Consider the following 16,688-nt stretch of genomic DNA (forward strand, 5'->3'; position numbering starts at 1 on the left):
GAAAGGAGAGTAGAGAAAGGAAAAGGGCCTGCTGTCCCAGTCTTCATAGAACCCTGACTTAATTTCCTTGTTGTTTCTACCTTCCCTCCCTCCTCACCCCCATCGATCTTTCAAGCGTAAGTCTCCAACCACAGAAGCTCACAACTAAAAGAAACCTTAAGGATTCTTGAATCCAACCTTTTCATTCCACAGTGTAGAGAAGAGTAAGAAGCGTGGACTTGGTGTCAGGCAGGGCTGGGTGCAAAGTCTGACTCTCTCACTTAGCCTCCGTGTAACCTTGTGCAGGTTACTTAACGTCTCTGTGCCTCCATTTGCTCACTACAAAATGGGGATTGATAAGGGTCACGGTGACGGGCAGGTGCCAAGCTATCAGTCAGGGTGGACTACTCTTGCTAACGTCCCCCAAGCATGAGGACCACCGAGGAGGTAGAGACACGGATCTGAGAGTTGAGATGAACTCAGGGCTGGAGAAGGAGCGTGGTGCACATCCCACGACCTTGCTAGTTCAGTGGGAAACTGGCCTCCGCGAGGGGCCTTCTTGGAACATAAAACAAAAGAAACAGAGGGAATTTTGAGGCTATTTAGATCACCCCAGTTCTCACCTGGGGAAACTGAGGCTCTTTCCAATTCAGCAAGGAAAAGCCTTGGGTATTCGGCTCAGGCTGGGGAAGGGATCCAATTATTTCTCAATTCCAGTGCATTCTGGAATGGCCAATGTGTTCACGTCACTGTGACCTAGGAGCACGCGAATGGAACCCACAACCATGGGCCTCTCTGCACAGAACAGCTGTTCGCCCCAGGAAATCAACTTCTTTTTTTATTAAGAAAATTTGGAAAGTTATTTTAAAACAGAGAGAGAGAGAGAGAGAGAGGTAGCTCGTCCTAAAAATAGCTGTAATGCAAAAGCTCATTATTCAACAATCCCTGTTGCTTACGATGCAAAAAAAAAAAAAATTAACAACTTTAAGTTCAGCGAATGCAAAGTTGGAGAGCTCGAGGGAAGGGAGGGGCTGTTTGCCAGGAAACCTGTGACTGTGGCTTTTTATGAATGGGGAGGCCTCGCTGAACCCACAATATAAAAGGGGGACACAGTAGGTGAAGGTCTGCACACCAGGGGCTCTCTCTTGTGACACAAAACCACAAGGCCAACTCTCAGAAGGCAGAGCTTCGCCATGCCCAGCCCAGCACTTCTGTGTTTCCTGGTCTTCCTGGCCGGGGTAGGAGCCAGCCGACACCAGAGCACCCTGTCTGAGGACAACTGCACCCACTTCTCAGTCAGCCTGCCGCACATGCTCCGAGAGCTCCGAGCTGCCTTCGGCAAGGTGAAGACTTTCTTTGTGAGTATGAATGCCCTCCTGTCCTTCCTTCCTTGCCGGGACCACCTCAGCCAGGCATTCTGCTGGAGCTCCAAGAACCCTCCTTCTCATTCACCTCCATCCCCAGGATCCATTCCCCTCAGACTTCAATTCTTAAGGAGTCCCAGGTCGAGCCCTAGATGGAGTGAGTTAAGCTAAGCCCAGGTGATGCAACAAATGTGCGGGGTGGGGGGGAGAAAAGCCGCCTCCCAGGCAAATGCACTGGGACTCCTATGCTTAGAGACGTGGGAGAAATCGCAAAGGGTCTGACTGAAGATGAAGATGTCCCCCAAACCTTGTGGCAGGGAAACATAAATGGCCTCAGCCGAGCGGGCTTCCAGAACCAGGAAAAGCCTGACGGCTTGGGCAAGAGCCATACAGAGGGGAAACCTGCATGAGGGGATGCTTCCCATCTCCAGACGGCTTTCAAAGCTGCCGCTGGATGTCCGCAGCGAGGAGAAAAGAACAGCAAAGAGCACCGAAGGGGGTGTGGGTGGCCCCTTTGAACCTGATCCAGCTCTGCAGAAAGGAGATCAGGACCGAGTCAAGCTTCTGCCTTGGCTGCGAAACCTGGCCGAATTTTAAAAATAACTTGATCCTGATGTAACTAAGGGACCTGATTTAACTAAGGGTTCCAGCACTGTTGAACGTCCTTGTTTTGAAAATCTCCTTTCCTGCACTAATGAAAACTCAGAAACTCTATAAATAAGAGGGCATCAGAAAGACATTTATTTCAGTTATTTCCTCAAACCTCGGGCTCACTCTCCTTTTGTTCTTCTTGCAGCAAACCAAGGACGAGCTGCACAGCATATTGTTGACTAGGTCCTTGCTGGAGGACTTTAAGGTGAGGGCCGGGGGGTGTGTGGGAGGCGAGCTTGCAGCGTGACTCAGAGAAGGGAGGCCGGGAGCTGGGTCTGCTTCCTTTGCTTTGAAAAGGAGAAGTGGAAAGATCTTAACTCAGCACACAGCCAAAGGGCTGGCCCTGGGGGAGGTGGCTGGTTAAGAAAGGTCCCTGGGGACAGAGCTGTCCCCTCGAGCCGGGGCAGCCGTGCTTCCTCCCAGTCACCAACGCATCCCCCCCCCACCCCCACCCTTAGGGTTACCTGGGTTGCCAAGCGTTGTCCGAGATGATCCAGTTTTACTTGGAGGAGGTGATGCCCCAGGCTGAGAACGAGGACCCAGACATCAAACAGCACGTGAACTCCCTGGGAGAAAAGCTGAAGACCCTCCGGCTGAGACTGCGGCGCTGTGTGAGTGCGGATCAGTTCTTCCCCTCGGGGCTCGGCGGCCTCTTCCCACTCACACCCGGAGAAGCAGAGACAGCCTGGCGGGAGGACTCTCCGAAGGCACTAGAGTTCTGTCTCTTGCTCATTTCTTTCTGAGCGGGGAGTGGGGGAGGCTGCTAGGCATTTACATGTTTGCAAACAGCTTTCCTGTTATTTGTGAGTCATTTGTGGGTTATTAACTATTTCCCTCTCTCTTTACGAAAGGGGCCCAGAGCTTCAGTCTGGGCTCCCTTTTCCCTTTGGATCTAGACCCCGAGCCCAGCAAAATGGGCCAGGAAGCAAGAGTCCCTCGGAGAAGAAACTCCCCTTGCTTCTTACTCTCCACCTTTGGAAAGCAGAGCCCTTAAGCGGGGCCCAATTGACAGGAGTTTCCCTGGCATTTTAGAAGGCCCAGGGGACTACTCGCCACCAGGCGAGTGTGTCTATGAACAATTCCCTAGGATAAAAATTTCTCCAACTGAAGTGATACCCTCACCTCTGGTTTCCTCTGTTCTCTCGCTGATAATTGGGGAACTGGTTGGTCTCTATTTGTAGGACGGGACCATGCGAAGGTTTTGGTCAGCATGACTAAGTCTCTGCATCTCTCTTCCTTGGAGGACTTAGAAACGGTCCTTGGTGGCTGGAACTGAAGAAGAGGGACAGGACAGGGAAGCAGGAAAGGACAGAATGGCTGGCTCAGCACTTGTCAGCACTGTGGTGTTCGAAGAGGAAGCTCCAGGCTCCATCCCCTGGGTTTTCATGCAAGCTTGGCAAACATCTCAGAGAGGCTCCTGGAGAAGCACTTTTCATCTCCCTGGGCTGTTTCCTCTCTGTCTAGTGGGCCAGGGTGACAGAGGGCTCAGTTCTCCCCAGGCGCTGTGGGGGTTAGGTATCCAAGATGAGTCTAACTCCTTCTTCGTGCTCCCAGCTTGTCCCCCAAGTGCTGTGGACACGGGAGCTGGGAGCCCACGGCATGAACGCTTTCTCTTTTCCTCCACAGCATCGATTTCTGCCCTGTGAAAACAAGAGCAAGGTGGTGGAGCAGGTGAAGAGTACCTTTAGTAAGGTAAGTGGATGGCGGCAGAAAGGGTTTGGGGAACGTGACCTCCACCCACTCCCCAAGTCGTCAGGTGCTGAGCAGGCCCCGTCCTTCTCTCAAAGGGGGTGTGGGAACCCCACAGATGGTGTGACCTCCCCAGCCAGTGAGGAGCTGCCGCCTTGGTTATATTTGTTTTCTGTGAAGTGTCTTTGCGGGTTTCTAAATGACTGCTCCCCGCCTTTGCAGGCGGGTTGAGGGTTGAGACAGCTAGCCAGCCTGCGAGCGCAGTGAGCTAGATGCTGGGGAGAGTGACAAAGGAAACAGAAAGTAGCTTGTTGGGAATCTAGACGCAAGCCACACGTGCAGGAAGCCAACACGTGAATGCGCACACACAAACACACCCAGGGGTTCGGCCTGGACTCCCCAAAACTCAGAGCAGGAAGTAGCATTCTCATCGACCCGGAGTTGGTCCATACTCACTTTCCAGGTGCCGTTCACACCTGCCAAAGTGCCTGAGAATGTCAGCTCTCAGATCGAATGGGGTTTCACGCTTCCAACTGTCGGTGAACTCTTCAACCCCACTGCCCAGAAGCCATGTGGTCTTGTCCTCTTTGTGGGCTGGGGACAGACACTGGGCAGGGTTTTGGCATCAGGGGACATAAACCCCCTGATAATAGGCCAGAGGAGCAGGGCAGGGCCTGCTCCGTCCAATGGTGGGAGAGCATCAACCTAAAAGGGCTCCCTTCTCTCTTCTTACTCTCTTGCTGTCAAAGTTGTTCCCCTAACGTCTTTTCTCCAAATTCTCAATAAGCGTCATGTGAGCACATGACCTTTAAAATTGTTGAAAAGGCATCATTTTGTAGACTGTGCCTTATGAAGTGAATGTTCCTCTTGTTACTTGCTAGTCATGCTTTAGGTAAACACGTAGCCTTTCCCAAGGCACCGGGAATAGCCTTGGGCTTCTAGGCTCCATCCTTCACCTCCCAACGCATGGGAGCAAGGGTAACTCCTGGGTCCCTGAGTCATGCCCATCCAAACCAGGGACTCATTTGCTCACTCAGATGGGGCTTTCACTAAACATTTTCTATCTCCCTACACAGCTCCAAGAGAAAGGTGTCTACAAAGCCATGGGTGAGTTTGACATCTTCATCAACTACATAGAAGCTTACATGACAATGAAGATGAAAATCTGAAACATGGTGGGGAACGAAACATCCAGGATGCAACTCTTCTGGACTCTAGGACATAAATTGGAGATCTACAAAATCCTACTCAGGGATATGGGAGAACCAAACAGCTCCTTGGAGAACCCGGTCATACCTCTCTCTTAGAATATTTATTACTTCCGATACCTCAACTCCCATTTGTATTTATTTACTGAGCTTCTCTGTGAACTATTTAGAAAGAAGCCCAATATTATAATTTTTTTCAATATTTATTTTTTTTCACCTGTGTGTAAGCTGTTTTTGTAGGGTGATACCCTATGATATTTGAGTATTTTAAGAGAAATTGTAACTTATATAAGGAAAAAAATGTTTCTTGGGGAGCCTACTGATGCTTCCATTCCAAGCCTGACCATACTTCATAGCTGTTGAGCTATTGTTCCTGACCTCCCTATAATTTCTCTGGGCCTGGGGCTCCTAGAGTATTGTAAAGACTCTTACCCTCTTAGGAGGAGAAACTAGGGAGCCCCTTTGATAATTAATATTCCAGTGGCTCAGAGGGATTCCCTTGACCTCATTCCCCAACCTCTTCATTCTTGAAAGCTGTGTCCTGCTTGTTATTTATAACAACCTAAAGTTGGTTCTAATAGAACTCAGTTTTAACTAGAAGCAATTCAATTCCTCTGGGAATGTTACATTGTTTGTCTGTCTTCATAGCAGATTTTAATTCTTAATAAATAAATGAGTCTTATTAAAATTATGTTATGGCATCATTTGACTTCTGTTTGACTAAAATTATTCCCTCAATGTTTCCAAGATAGAAGAGCGTAGGGAAATGAATTCTGCATTTCAGGTAAAGAAAACCAACTACACTCTCCCAGAGAGGAGGCAAGTTCCAAATCTGATCAGAGGGGGAAAAGAAGTTTCACTTCAAAAGGCAATAGCAAAGACCACCACAGTTTTCCTACAAACTCAGTCCTTTAAGAAATTATCCTTAAATTCTTAAAGATCATGTTGATTTTCAAGGCTAAGGATAAAGTTGTGTAGATACCAAAATTAGAAAGACTGGCAGAGGACTTTTTTCTGTTTTGTCTTTGTTTTCTGGGGTCTTGTTTTGTTTTGGTTTGGGTTTTTGTTCTGTTTTGTTTTGGCTTCTTCAAGCCCCAAAGGTCTGGGTGAATACTAATTGACCAGGGCTGTTGAGAAAATTAAGATAAAGAGCTAACATGGCTCCTAGGGCTAAGAGATGGTCCCTATACACATGTTTGATTGTTATTGGTATTCACAACTAAAAACCCCTACCAAATCCTCCTTGAGCTGAGATCAGAGGCCCACCCAACCGAGTAGAATATAAGCAGATTAGCCCACTTGATAGAATGCCCAAGGATTCAAGCGGCCGCAGTCCCTTCTCTTCCCTCCTTAAGCTACCAGACAAATGTGAGGTTGGCTTTTGACTGCGGTCTATTGGGAGGGGTGTGGTGGCTGGGGAAGCCCTACTCAAGGCCCCGTGACTTGGAGGAGAGGGAGGGAAACAATGGTCTGAGTAAACACTGATCACCCTCATACTCTGCCCAGGCAGCCCTGGTCCGGGGGAGGATAGGGGCCAACTGGCTGTGGTCAGTTTTTCAGTAAGACCTGACTCACTTTAGTTAAAGTAACCATAGGAAGGAAGTGGGAAGCATCAAAGCTGAAATTCTGAGATGAAAGGTTAAGAATGGAGGCCAGCTGAAGCCCAGGAGAGAGGAGTGAGGCTCTCTACAGCAGGGCTCTCGGTACTAAAATGGAGAAACTGAAGTTTAGGCTGTTAGGGCCCTCTGCTAGGCAATGCATACTAACTTAAGGTTGAGGTTCACACCTCATGTGAGGGAAGTGGGCATCTGAAACCAAGAGACAGAAACTCACCTAAAGAAGCCACATGGCTGATAAGATGTTGACAACAGCCACAATTAATTGAGCGCTTTTTTTTTTGAGCTAGTTGTTGCTAGGTATGTATGTATCAGGCATGCTATGGGGTATTATTATTGCTATCTTCTGTAAGAGGAAACAGATGTTCAGAAATGTTGGTGTGCCTTGGCCGCGTGGATTATATGGAGAACGGAGAACTGAGAATAGCGTCAAATGCTTTTCCCTTCGTATTAATTATCTATCGATGCCTCCAAAATGTAGCAGCTTAGAGCAGCACACATTTTTTGTCTTTTCCTGTAGGTCGGGAATCTGAGAATGACAACTAGGGGTTTTGGTTCACGGTCTCTAATGAGGTTGCAGTCAAAATAACATCCAAGGCTGCAGTCATCTGAAGCTTGGCTGGGGTTGGACAAAACACATCCAAGATGACGCACTTACATGGCACGAGGACTTAGTTCCTCACTGGCGACTGGCAGGTGGCCTTGGTTCCTTGCTATGTGGTCCTTTCTGTGGGGCTTCTTTGGTGTCTCCACAACATAACACAACACAACAGCTGTCTTCCCCAGAGCCAGTGATCTGAGAGAGAGCAAGGAGGAAGTCATGGTGTCTTTTCGACCTAATCTCAGAAATCTCACACCACACTTCTGGCACATTCTGTTCCTTAGAAGTGAGTTGGCAAGTATAGCCCATATTGAAGGGGAGATAAATTAGATTCCACATTTTGAAGGGAGGCGTCTCAAAGAATTTGTGGACGTCTTTTTAAACTACCACATCTTTCTAAGAATTTAGAAAACATAGCTCTGTGCTCGAATGGCACATCGGGCTCCTGGGTTGGGAGTGGGGGTAAGGGGAAGGGTCGGGTAAGCACCTCACCATGGAGAGGGCATCATCATGGACATAGCCCTCCTCCTCTTTGAGCCTCAGTTTCTCACCTGGAAAACTAGCAGAAACTTTCTTCTCAAGTGTTATCTACCGAATGTTTGTGTTCCCCCAAAATTCATATATTGAAGCCCCAACCCCCAGTGTGATGATATTTGGAGATGAAGCTTATGGGAGATAATTTTGTTGAAGGAAGGTGGAGCCATCCTCCTACAAGTGTCCTTTTAAAAGAGACACCAAAGACCTTGCTCTCTCCATCTCCCTCTATCTCTCTCCATCTCTCTTTCTTCACATGTGCCCAATAAAAATATCCTATGGCGCACACATAGAAAGATGGCAGTGGCTACAAGCCAGGAGAAGAGGTCTCAGAATGAAACCTACCATGTTGGCACCTTGATCTCGGACTTCCAGCCTCCAGAACCGTGAGAAATAATTTTGTTCGTTTGTTTAAGTTGTGCAGTTTACGGTATTGTGTTATGGTAGCCTGAGCTGGCTAATGGACCAGACTTGATATAAGGGTCCAATAGAATGTCAGGTATGAAGGTACATATGTCTAATAGATTGGAAATCTAGAGATGAGGAGATGCGGTTTAGATGATGGGGATTTTTTTTTTTTTTTTTTGGCAACAAGCCTTTATTCTCTAAAAAGAGCAACCACCTCTTCTCCCATGGCCCTCTTCACCTCCCACAAGAGTTTGGATAGAAATGAAGAATGAGAATTTCAGTCTATAGCCCAAGCTGCTAAGGTGAGGAGGGTGGGACCAGGGAGAGAAGCTCCCAAAATTTGTGATAACAATGTGGTTACCCTACCCAGCCACTGAAAGAAATCCGACAGATCGAAAGGTTCTGGAAGGAAGGGGTTGATATCAGAGATGTGAAGAAAGAGGAAAGAGAATTAGCTCAATGGCAGAAGCTACTCACTCTATGGCTTGTTGACCCTCAAAACGCTTATAAGAGTGGATCTAATTGTGGGACACGGGGACCAGCTTTAAGCCTGAGGGAGAAGCAGGCATAACACTCCAAGAGAATGAGAGCTGTATCCTAAGAGCAAACACTCAGAATTAAAAATGAAACGAAGATCTTTAAACTTTCACAAGCTGCAGAACTGGCTACAGAATGAACCAGTCAACTCTACCTTGGAGTGGGTAGTGGGTCCCAGGGGACACAGGTATTCTATTATTTAACCATCCTTTTACTCATCAACTCAACTTGGTGACTTCGGAAATTTTACTTCCCCTCTCTGGGCTTCCGTTTCCTCAATGATGAAACAAGGAAGTAAGTCTGAATCAATGGTTTTCAGCTGGGACCACTAGAGTCACGCACGTTCCTGAAAGTATTCATGGTGGAGAGACTGTTGGAACAACTTCCCAAATTTGAAAAAGTCTAATGAAATTGTACGTTTGCTATCCCCACCTCCTGTAAGTCTGCACAGTTTCATTAAAAAACACTTGTATGTGCTCGGCTGAAGCAAGAGCCCCTCGGTATGGAAAGGCAGGTCACCTCATGCTGGCCAGAAGCTCTATTTTTCTAGTCGTCTATTATATCTTTGATTAATAGAAACAGAAAATAGAATTATTTTTGTAAATTTTTTTTAACCAGCCAAAATATTTTAAAATAGAGAGTCTCTGGAGGAAATTAATAACGGCAGTCCTTTGTGGTTAAAAGCTTCAAAACCACTAAATTAGATGAACTCCGAGTGCCCTCTGAGCCCATAGTTCCTAATTCCAGTATCTGATTCCTCCAATCAGCCAGGGATATTCCCACTTGAGCCCTTTTCTGGGACACATTCCTGTCCAGAGAGTCTACACTGTAATTTTCCAGACAGATTACCAGTCATCTGTGTACTATCAACAGCTCCCATCTTCCAGCAGGGTTGAGCAGCCACAGAGCTCTGAGTTTCCAGAAGCCTCCTTGACATTCTCTCTGGAGAGGATGGAGATGATAAAGACCTAAGGAAAAATAACACAGCTTGTTTCTTACTCCACAGCACAGGCGTGATTTGCTCAGCCTCTGGAATCTGCCAAACCTCCAAGCTGAGTGACCTTGACACATCGCCTTCTTCGGTATTCTCCTCTGTGACACGGAGAGAATAATCCTTCCTTCCAGGTGTTGTTGTCATAAGAAATAGAGGTATGAATACATGTAAAGCACAGAGCAAATACTTAGTAAAACCAGCTTTTCCCTTAGGCATTTGGAAAAATGCTCACCTGAGACCAGATGGTGAGATCACTGCCATCACCATGAGAAACAGCCAGACACACCCTGTGTGCCCATCACCGAACCTGGACTTTCCTTAAAATATTTTCTGCCTCCCTACCCACCACTTCTGGATAGGAAGAGAAAACGGACCATCCTGGCACTTGGGAAGGACAGAAAGGAAATGACATTTTCTTGAGTGCCTGAAGAACTACTTGGCTTGATGAAGTGAATATATACATCAGTTATAGCTACTAGAGTTACATTGGTTCAGTGAGCAGAGGCTTCCTAGAGGTGCCTAACTGCCATCCAAAGCCATAATAGTTACACATACCGTTAAATAAATATTAGGTTAATTACGTCGAAAGTTTTTATTGATCACAGCCCTGGCCTTTGTTCATATGCGTTCGTTATCCATCACGGTTACTAATCTGTTAGCACCCTAAAAAATGAGACAGTCTGCCACACTGCATCTTCCCTTACCATTATTCAAAGAAAAAAATACATTTTTCCCCCAAAGTCAAGAAGTCATTGTATAACAGAGCCCATAGTCCATCAAATATGCAACCCAGAATCTCACGCCTATGTGAAAAAGTCTTTCTGGAGTATTTAGAAGAAGCGGATGTCATGCCCCCAGCTGAACCCTATCATACCTCTACCAGAACTGAATTAGTAACCGTGGCTAGTATGCAGCGTAAGTAACTAATCAGGTCTTCTTGCAGAATATTCTCTATATTCGTATCTAACAAGGATGAGATCAAATCAAAACAGGGGCAGACTGGCTTCTCCCTGGCCTTTGTCCCGAGTCAGAGTTTTTATGAGATGCACATTTATTTACTCAGAACCTATCATACTCTAGGTACTATGTTGGGTGTTGGGGAGAAAATAGTGATCAAAACAGACGTCCTGCCTACCTTCATGGATTTAGCAGCTAAATCCATATGGTCGGAAAAAGACATCACAAGTTAACTACACAATGTTAGCATAATTGTGAAAACTAGTAGATGAGAAGTGGGAGGTGTCACTAAAGCAACTAACCCAGACTCGGGGGAGGGAGGGCTTCCATGAGAAGGTGACATCCAGCTGGACATGAAGGATGAGTGGGGCTGGTCAAATAAAGGGGGAGGTGCTGAGAACCTTCGAAAGAGCCACATATTTAAAGACCTCTTTGAACAGCAAAGAATGAAGGGAAGGAATGTCTCTGAAGCAAGGGTAGATTTGTACTGATACCCAATATAGCTGGGCCCTGGGCCCTCTTCAGAACCCTCTGGCTTCTCCATCTCCTCTCATATCCTGAGTCTCTGAAGTAGGAAGGGACCTAAACTGTTTAAGGAACTAAAAGATGACACACAACAAGTGAGGCATATTATACACGAGGGAGAGAGATTTAACATGAACTGGAAGAAAAGGACAGACTTTAAGCAAAGAGAAGCCATTAAAGGCTATTAAGTAGACAGGAGAATATATATCTTCTGAATGAGACCCTATAGGGTCTGTTGGCTTCCAATTCAGACAAGAGGAAATTCTAGTATGGACTATGGGGGTCATAAATAGGAATTTAGTGAAGTACAAGGGTTCAAGTATTCGGCAACTACTTAGGTGAGAGTGGTGATGGCAAGTGATGGCCAAGAACCCCTGAGATCTGGTCTGGACAACGGGTAGGGCAGAAGAAAGTTGGGAGGAAAAGAGTACATTCTACCTTGGCCCCATTGAGTTGGAGGTGCCTCTGAGGCTTCGAATTCTTCCACAGTGGTCAGCTGGACATAGAGATGTAGTCTGAAGATAAATCTATGAGTGTCATTGCAATAGAGATGGCAAGTGAAATTGTAGGAGTGGAGAAAATCACCAAGGGAAAGAGTGTGAGAAAAGAGCCCAGAACCAAGACCTGGAGAACCCAGATATTTATAAGTCAGAGCAAGAAAAGCTGACAAAGAAACTTATAAAAAATGGCCTGGGTGATAAAAAGAAATCCCAGGAGAAAGTGGCACTCCTGAGCGCAAAGAAAGAAAGCATTTTAAGGGAGAGAGAATGGTCAACTGAATCAAATGCTAGCGGGAGGTCAATTAGGATCAAGACAAAAGAGCTTCTATGGGATAGAGCAAGTGGGGGCACTGGTCACTTTATCAAGAACAGTGCAGAAGAGTGGCAGGGGATGGGAGATAGATGGGATCACGCATTAAATGGGAGGTGAAAAAGTGGATCACAGGACACTGGGCCAACACAGGAGAAAAAGTTGAAGATAGATGAATGAGATATAACTGATGAAGACAGTTTCCTCAGAAGGCAGGAGGGGGTAGGGTGCAGGTAGAGGAGTGGATGAAGAGATTAAGAGGAACACCTTCACTGAATAATAACAGGAAGGAAGTAGGGACAGTGGGTACAAAAGCAGGTTGGGTTGAAGATTGGTTGGCAGGAAGTTGAAGTTGTTTCCAACAGATGGCTTTTATTTTCTCTGAGAAGAGTGAATAAGAAGAGAATGAAAGAAGTTTTGAGGAGAGAAAGAAAGGTTTGAAATGATGCTTGCAGATATGTGGAAAGCAAATGATTCTAAAGAAATGTGGAAGACACCCAGGCAGTGTTGAGCCCAGTTGAGGTAGGTAATCATGAATTGCAGTCTGCCAGATTGCATACTTTTTCTCAGGATTCTCTTGGCAGCCTGGAGTGAACGCATGATATGCAAAATTGTTTTGACCCATGAATAGAACAAAAGGACAAGGGGGAGAGGAAGTTGAGAGTATAAGTAAGAGCCTGACTGGAAAGATGGACCCAGGACTCAAAGTTGAATAATGCGCATACAAGAGAGAACTGATGATGAGCCAATGGACTGGAGGCTCTGATGCAGTCACGGAACAGTTGGGAAGGTAAAAGTGGAATCCCCAAGGAGAGGAGATGGTGGCCAGACAGGGAAGAGACTGAATCAAGACATTTTGGAGATGGGCAGTTTTGAGGGATAATGAATTCCAGGCTATAGCCATTGGAATAGATGGTTGAGTAAAGGCAGGGGGAAAGGTCATCAGCAATGTGGAGATGATGGAATTGAAAAGCCACATTTTGGAGAAGTTACCCACAAGGACACTGAAATCCACCAGTCTTGTGGCAGTAGAAAGAAGGCCAGTGGAAGGCAATGTAAAAGAAGAGTAGGAGGTAGGTGCTCAAATCACTTGGGAATGAAACGGAGAGGTAGATGTTGGAGCCTCCTGGAGCTTCTGGTGGATTCTAATTTTCAAATATGTAGAGTTCTCAGAGTTTCATACACTTGACAAATTAAATTTCCTAAATCTTAGAGCAGTGCAGATCTAGATTTCTTAGAAGATGCCCTAATACATAGATTTCCTGGTATTTCATAATAAATAAAAGAACCTATATATTTGTAAATAGATCTTAGCAGATTGAAGTCATTTTTACGTCAGAAAAACAACAAATGTCTAAGCATTAACCACACACAATCCGAGTCATTCAAATCAAGAACCTTATAATTTTTGCCAAGATGAATCATCACCCAATGACATACCCAACTGGTCACCTCCAGCAAATCTCCAAACAGGTCTTTCCTATGATACGCAGGGTCTTTATCCCCTGAGTCTTTTCTATTTCACAGACAGTTGTCCCCTCTTATCCATGGTTGTGCTTCCTGTGGTTTTGGTTACACGTGGTCAACCGTGGTACAGGAGCAGATGATCCTCCTTCTGACAGATTGCCAGAAGGTCAACAGCAACCGAGAGCTACATCACGATGCCCGTGTCATCCACCTCACTTCCTCTCTTCACATGGGCATTGTGTCATCTCACATCATCACAAGAAGAACAGTACAGTGAGATATTTTGAGAGAGACTACATTCACATAACTTCTATCGCGGCATATTGTCATAATTGTTCTGTTATCAGTTATTGTTGTTAATCCTTTACTATTTCTGATTTCTAAATTAAACTTTTTCATAGGTATTATGTATAGGAAGAAAACATAGTCTATATAGGGCTCCGTACGGCCTGCAGTTTCTGGCACCCACTGGGGGTGTGGGAATGTACCCCCTGTGGAGAAGGAGGGACTACTGCCTTACTATTGTGCTCAATCTCTTTCCTACATAGCAGGTAAATAGAAAATCAACAACAAGAAAGTGTTACCACAAGTATGAAATCTGTTGGTGACAGTAGAAGTCCCCAAGAAAACAGCAGTGCAAAAACTTAGCCTTTTCCTCTGATATTTGGCTCAATAATTATAATGGGTAATTCGCCCACCCCCATCTCAGCTGAGGCATCCAAGCATCAAGTATCTTGAGTTGCTGTTGAGGGAGGAGGATGGAGGCAGAAAATCATCTAAATCAGCACCACTCAGTGTGGCTGGAAGACCACTGCTGGTCCATGAAGTGTTTGCTACCAGTCTGTGGCAAGAACAGCACAGAAATGAAGTTTAAAAAACTTTACAGCAGGGCGACTGGATGGCTCAGTCGGTTAAATGTCCAACTTCGGCTCAGGTCATGATCTCCCCTTTTGTGGTTTGAGCCCCGCGTTGGGCTCTGTGCTGACAGCTCAGAGCCTGGAGCCTGCTTCAGATCCTGTGTCTCCTTCTCTCTCTCTCTCTTTCTGCCCCTCTCTTGCTTGCGCTCTGTCTCTCACTCAAAACTAAATAAATAAACATCAAGAAAATTGAAAAAAAACCTTTATAGTAATCTGATAGAATATTTTTTTGTCAGATCAAATCATTGAAAACAGGGGCTCGCATTCTGTATATCTTTACATTATTTTTCATTTCATTACTTCCCTAGTAATTCTTTTGATTGTATTTTACTAAAATGTTGATCCATAATGAATTGAACTTCTTTAAAAATCGGATTCTTTACCAAGGACGGTTTGAGAAACTCAGGTTTAAATCACACTCCCCAGCGTATTCCCAGACTCAGGGAACCTCAGATTGGGAGAAAGAGGTGGTGAGATACCATTGGTGGAAATACATAGACTTAGACTAACCTGGTTCCAAGTCCCCACTCTACCACTTACAGTTGACCCTAAAGAATTTAAAATCCTCCTCAGGAGGTACATATTGCCGCCATGCTTGGCTGCCATTGTCTTCCTGTCTCTGATTTCGTTCAGGTATTGCATGTATGTACTTCAGGGGAGCAGGGCTCCTCCCAAGGTTATTGTTTCCCCCATCCAGTGACTGACTTAGGAATGGGTTGGTGATGTAACCTGGTCAATGGGACATGAGGAGAGCTTGGATGACGGGCTACTGGGAAATATTCTTCTTCTTCTTAAAAGCAAGGAAACTAGGCTTTCTTTCTGCCTCTGGATGTTTTCCACGTTTCAAGCCGGGAATTGCTGAAGCCTTCTCTGAGACCATGAGGGGACTCAGCCTGAGGAGATAAATCAACAAATGGAAAATGGCAAGCAGAATAACAGAAAGAAGTAAGTCCTTGGTAACTTTGTCAAACACATGAGTTAACCAATCCTAGATGAGAACTATTTCAGAATTTTCTATATGTAAGATAATAATTTTCCTACTAAGTCACTGTTGATTGGGCTTCAGGTTACTCGCAGCCAAAAATATGTACAAAAGATATGCGTGAGCCCTTGGGCCATAAACAGTCAAACAACTCCAATCCTGGGGCTTCCCCTACTCCCTTCCTCCTTCCGGGTAGCTAGCTGAGTCACCTCTGACTCGTCCACTGAACCCCAAATATTTGAGGGAGTTCAGGATGGTCAAGGAGTTCATCTCTCTTCACCACAGCACATGACTCCCTAGTTTCAGCCAATTCTCAGGTCACCCCCATGCCATCTTGTTCCATGTTTTCACCCAAGGAAACCAGACCTTTCTAGAGCTGTGTGCACACTGGTGCTGTAAGTGAAATGTGTGAGGAACGCTCGCTTATGCCTCTGGCCCACATCTGCTTTCTCCCAGGGCTCTACCTTCTCACTCCCTTCTCCTGAGGTAGACTCTCCTTTGCATCTTCCACTTCCCTTTACAAAGGCCTCCTCTCCTACAAATCCTTCCACCACAGCGGGAGACCAGACAGTTATTTCCATTCATTGAGCAAACCACTGAGCCACACATTTAGACAGTTGATGTTATTCTAGAAGGTCCTATCTTCTCATGAACTTCACATTGTCCCTCACACCTGACTACACCTTTGAGGGCAGGGAGGAGTCTCGCAGTCCTATATCCCTAATAGTATCAAGCACAGAGAAGGCATCGTATAAATGTTTGAGTTCAATTAAAAAGAAGATTTTCCTTATAGTTACCAAATCACAGATATTTTGAGTTAGACACTCAAAGGCTCTCTTATCCACCTGCCATCCACAATCACGCTAACAGACGGACAAGAATTGTGATGCGTATACGTCAATATTTGCAATGAAACAGAACTCATTACATGGTGTTACACCTGTTTCATTTCTGGACAGCTCTCATGACTGGAAATCTCTTTCGATTTTCTCATCAGGCCCAAATTTGCTTGGCTATAACTTACCTTCAGTTATTTAGTTACACTTCCTGGGACAAAATAGAATAAATATATTTCATTTTCATATGGATAGTCCTTCAAATATTGAAAGCAGCTATTATATCTATTTTAAGTCTTAATTTCTTTAAGTCAGCCATCTTCAGTTACTCCAGTTATTATTCAAAATGTCTGGTTTCCAGTATCTTTTCCATTCCTGCATTTTTTTTCTTGTATGCACTCTTTAAGAAAGTCCTTTCTTTTTTAACCCTCACATATTAATTCAATATTGATTGGATTCTTACTATGTGCCAGGTACACAGCAGAGAATCAGATGTGGAACTTACAGACCCAGAAAGGAAGACAATTAAACGATGACAGTGAGGAACAAAGGGTGCCTGATCACTGTGTTGCACAACTTCGGGGGCACTCTTCACACACAATATGATACAAAT

At 45.4% G+C, this 16,688-nt stretch overlaps 1 protein-coding gene and 1 long non-coding RNA gene across 6 annotated transcripts; one reads left to right on the forward strand and one right to left on the reverse strand.

Moving 5' to 3' along the window:
- The first annotated feature begins 1,089 nt into the window (after positions 1–1,089).
- On the forward strand, positions 1,090–5,582 carry LOC125916760 (interleukin-10). Of its 2 annotated transcripts, XM_049623058.1 has the most exons (5): positions 1,090–1,337; positions 2,140–2,199; positions 2,453–2,605; positions 3,621–3,686; positions 4,760–5,582. In XM_049623058.1, the coding sequence occupies exons 1-5, from the start codon at positions 1,173–1,175 to the stop codon at positions 4,850–4,852; spliced, it is 537 nt and encodes a 178-aa protein (XP_049479015.1). In that variant the 5' UTR covers positions 1,090–1,172; the 3' UTR covers positions 4,853–5,582. The 2 variants fall into 2 exon arrangements, with proteins under 2 accessions (XP_049479015.1, XP_049479014.1); XM_049623057.1 differs by lacking the exon at positions 4,760–5,582 and having other exon boundaries at positions 3,621–4,303.
- On the reverse strand, positions 2,062–15,239 carry LOC125916761 (uncharacterized). 4 transcript variants are annotated; one of them, XR_007456021.1, is made up of 5 exons: positions 13,314–15,239; positions 7,166–7,303; positions 3,117–3,634; positions 2,459–2,729; positions 2,062–2,281 (listed from the first exon to the last, which is right to left on the reverse strand). It is a non-coding gene; the product is annotated as an uncharacterized LOC125916761 (long non-coding RNA). The 4 variants fall into 4 exon arrangements; XR_007456020.1 differs by having other exon boundaries at positions 2,459–2,733; positions 13,314–15,238; XR_007456022.1 differs by having other exon boundaries at positions 2,459–2,572; positions 13,314–15,236.
- Between the last annotated feature and the right edge of the window lie 1,449 nt (positions 15,240–16,688).

The sequence above is a fragment of the Panthera uncia genome, unplaced genomic scaffold (assembly GCF_023721935.1).
Source record: "Panthera uncia isolate 11264 unplaced genomic scaffold, Puncia_PCG_1.0 HiC_scaffold_1108, whole genome shotgun sequence".
NCBI classification, from domain to species: Eukaryota; Metazoa; Chordata; class Mammalia; order Carnivora; family Felidae; genus Panthera; species Panthera uncia.